General features: G+C 42.7%; 1 protein-coding gene across 1 annotated transcript; it reads right to left on the bottom strand.

Annotated features, from left to right (window-relative positions):
• Nucleotides 1-280: 280 nt before the first annotated feature.
• LOC133327544 (segmentation protein even-skipped) lies at nt 281-1,581 on the bottom strand. Its single transcript, XM_061536060.1, has 2 exons — nt 1,405-1,581; nt 281-1,278 (listed from the first exon to the last, which is right to left on the bottom strand). The coding sequence occupies exons 1-2, from the start codon at nt 1,538-1,540 to the stop codon at nt 281-283; spliced, it is 1,134 nt and encodes a 377-aa protein (XP_061392044.1). The 5' UTR covers nt 1,541-1,581.
• Between the last annotated feature and the right edge of the window lie 1,082 nt (nt 1,582-2,663).

The following is a 2,663-nucleotide window of genomic DNA, read 5'->3' as shown; positions in this document are numbered from 1 at the left end:
AAACTTAAAAACTAAAATTTTTAAAAATTGCTCAGACTATTTACAATTATAATAAATTAACAAGTATTGAAAAAAAAAATTATTTAAAATTTGCAATCAAAATAATTATAAAAAATTTTTTGCAGATATTTGTACAATTTTTTTGATTTTTAGTTGTTGTTGTTGATTTTTCTAATTTTTAGCACCACGATCACAATGAGAAGAAAATTGTTGTTTTGTTTTTTTAGAGAGACTGCATGCAGTACTCTTTGTTGTTTGAGGGTGAGGGGAGGGGGGAAATTTAGGCCTCAGTCTTGTAGGGTTTGAATAGTTTGGGTTTGGGATCTGAAACCAAACCCGAGGTTTGGACTGGTGGTGGTGACATTGAGGAGGCAGGACGTTTGGCAGAGGGCATCAGTAGTCCAGCTGATGAGGGAGCGGCGGCGGCGGAGAAGTGCATGCTGTTGTTGGATGATGAGCAGGAGTTGTTGTCGTGGGCTTGCAACAAAGGCAATTGAATGGGTTGGTGTTGTTGTGGCATGGCAGGACGCAATGGACTTAGACTGCGGTCGAATACTTTGGTGTGATCCGAACCGGCGGGACTCAATGACAAGGTTGAGGAGTGTGGTGAGGAGGATGATTGTAAATCCAATGGAGGTGTTTGGGTCTTGTTGGCATAGGCGGAGGGAGCAGCATTGGTGGGTGGCATCACACCAAGCATGGCAGCTGGATAACCGGCGGCGGCAGCAGCAGCAGCCATGGGAGCGGCGGCGGCCATATGTGGTGGCATGGCATGGCCTAGATGGGGATGAGGAGCAGCATGTGTGGGACGGCTGGGCAAGTGGTAGGGTGTGTAACGGTATTGTCCATAGGGATTGTGGCCATGAACAGGCATGGTGGGCATGGCAGAGGCCAACATGGGATTGGCGGCGGCAGCTGGATAGGGAGCATAGGGCATGCCGACACTGTTGGCGGCGGCTTGCAAGATGGAGGCGGCAAAAGCGGGATCAGAGTAGACAGCAGCATAGGGCCAGGCGACGGCAATGCGTTGACGCTTGTCCTTCATGCGGCGGTTTTGGAACCAAACCTTAATGGTGGATTCGGGCAAGTTCAATTGGGCGGCCAATTCGCAGCGACGAGGACGGGAGACATAGTTTTCCTTGTAGAATTCCTTTTCCAAGCGGGCCAATTGATCGCGAGTGAAGGCAGTGCGATAACGGCGGACCGAGGGATCGGCGGGAATTTCGCAGGAGTTGTTGCGGCTACCGTTCAATGAGGTATCGGGGCTTGAAAGGCATTCTAAATAAAATAAAGAGAAGAGAAATGGATTATTAGTAAATTGCCAAGCACGATTGAAGGGATTTTTTTTTTCTTTTTTTGAAAATTTTCTTTAAGAAAAATCTTTTATCGAATGTGAAAACTTACCAGTAGGAGATGGTGGTGGGGTTTGTGGTTTGCCATATTGGCCGGACATTAAGTCCACAACCAATGGCTTTTGATCGTTGGCATCATGATGATGATTGTGATGGCTTTCCATGGTGTATGATCTGTATCCTTGCATGTTGGTATGTGTGTTTGTATTTGTTTTTTAATTGATAAATTTATTTAATTGATGATTTATCACTAGGTGTATTTCACTTTGTTGTATTAAATCACTGAGTTCTTTATTCTCTTTTGCATTTAATTTTTTGTTCTCTCTTTTTTGGAATAATTTTTCAATTTATTGTTTATTCTCAAAAAATATTTTGTTAATAATATTTGATTTATTTTTTTAATTCTCTTTTTTGTTTTGCTGATGATGTTGTTTGTTAGACAGCTACAGCTCAAGTGTGCCTTTCTCAGTCAACTGAGGGTGTTTTTATACCCGTCTCGGCCAGGCGCAGCAAGAGGAGAGGTTAACATAAAGTTAAAGGCGTGCTCTAGCACAGGGAAATTACCACACATACACACACACGCATACACAGCACACAAAACATAAACAACAACAATAACAGCAGCCATATGCAGTCTCTGCCTGTGCTGCTGCCATCATCATTGGCCAATAAGCAACAACAATTATCTCCGTTAAGGAGAGGAGGTATACAAATTGACTTGTCACTAGCAGTAATTGCCCACAGGCACACACACTAACTTGCTCGCTCTTGCTTTTTCTCTTTGGCCATATCATGCACGCACACACATCCTATGCAAGAGAACCGTTGTAATAATGAAGTGTAAATTTGAGAGACCAGTGGGTGGTTTCTCTGTGCAATGCAATATACACAGAGAGAGCATAACAGTACCAAGAGTATTGTTGTTGCTATAACTCTGGTATACTGCTCGTTTGGTTGGTTGGCCGAATGGCTGGCTGTTCGTTTGCTGCTTGATTGGTTTTGTGATGTTGTTGTTGTTTTTGTGTTTATTGTATATACGGCTGTGGGTGTGTGTTTTGTTATTGTTGTTTTTTGGTATTCATTTCTCAATTATTTTGGTACTAAACGCAGATGATAATGTGGCAATGACAGCGATTACGATGTTAGAACAATGGTTATAAAAAACCGCCAGCCATGCATAGCCGCAGCCAGCCAGCAGCAGTAGTAGTTGGTAGTAGATATTGTTTGTTTGTTCGTGTTTTTTTTTTGCATAGGGCTTTGATGATGGCCAAAATTTAGTTGTTGTTGTTATGGTTGTTTGCCTATGTGTGT

Source organism: Musca vetustissima, unplaced genomic scaffold (assembly GCF_032173495.1).
Source record: "Musca vetustissima isolate MV318-11 ecotype Yass unplaced genomic scaffold, APGP_CSIRO_Mvet_v1 utg15269, whole genome shotgun sequence".
NCBI classification, from domain to species: Eukaryota; Metazoa; Arthropoda; class Insecta; order Diptera; family Muscidae; genus Musca; species Musca vetustissima.
Note: the sequence above shows the minus strand (reverse complement) of the source record. Positions and strands in the feature narration are given on the sequence as shown.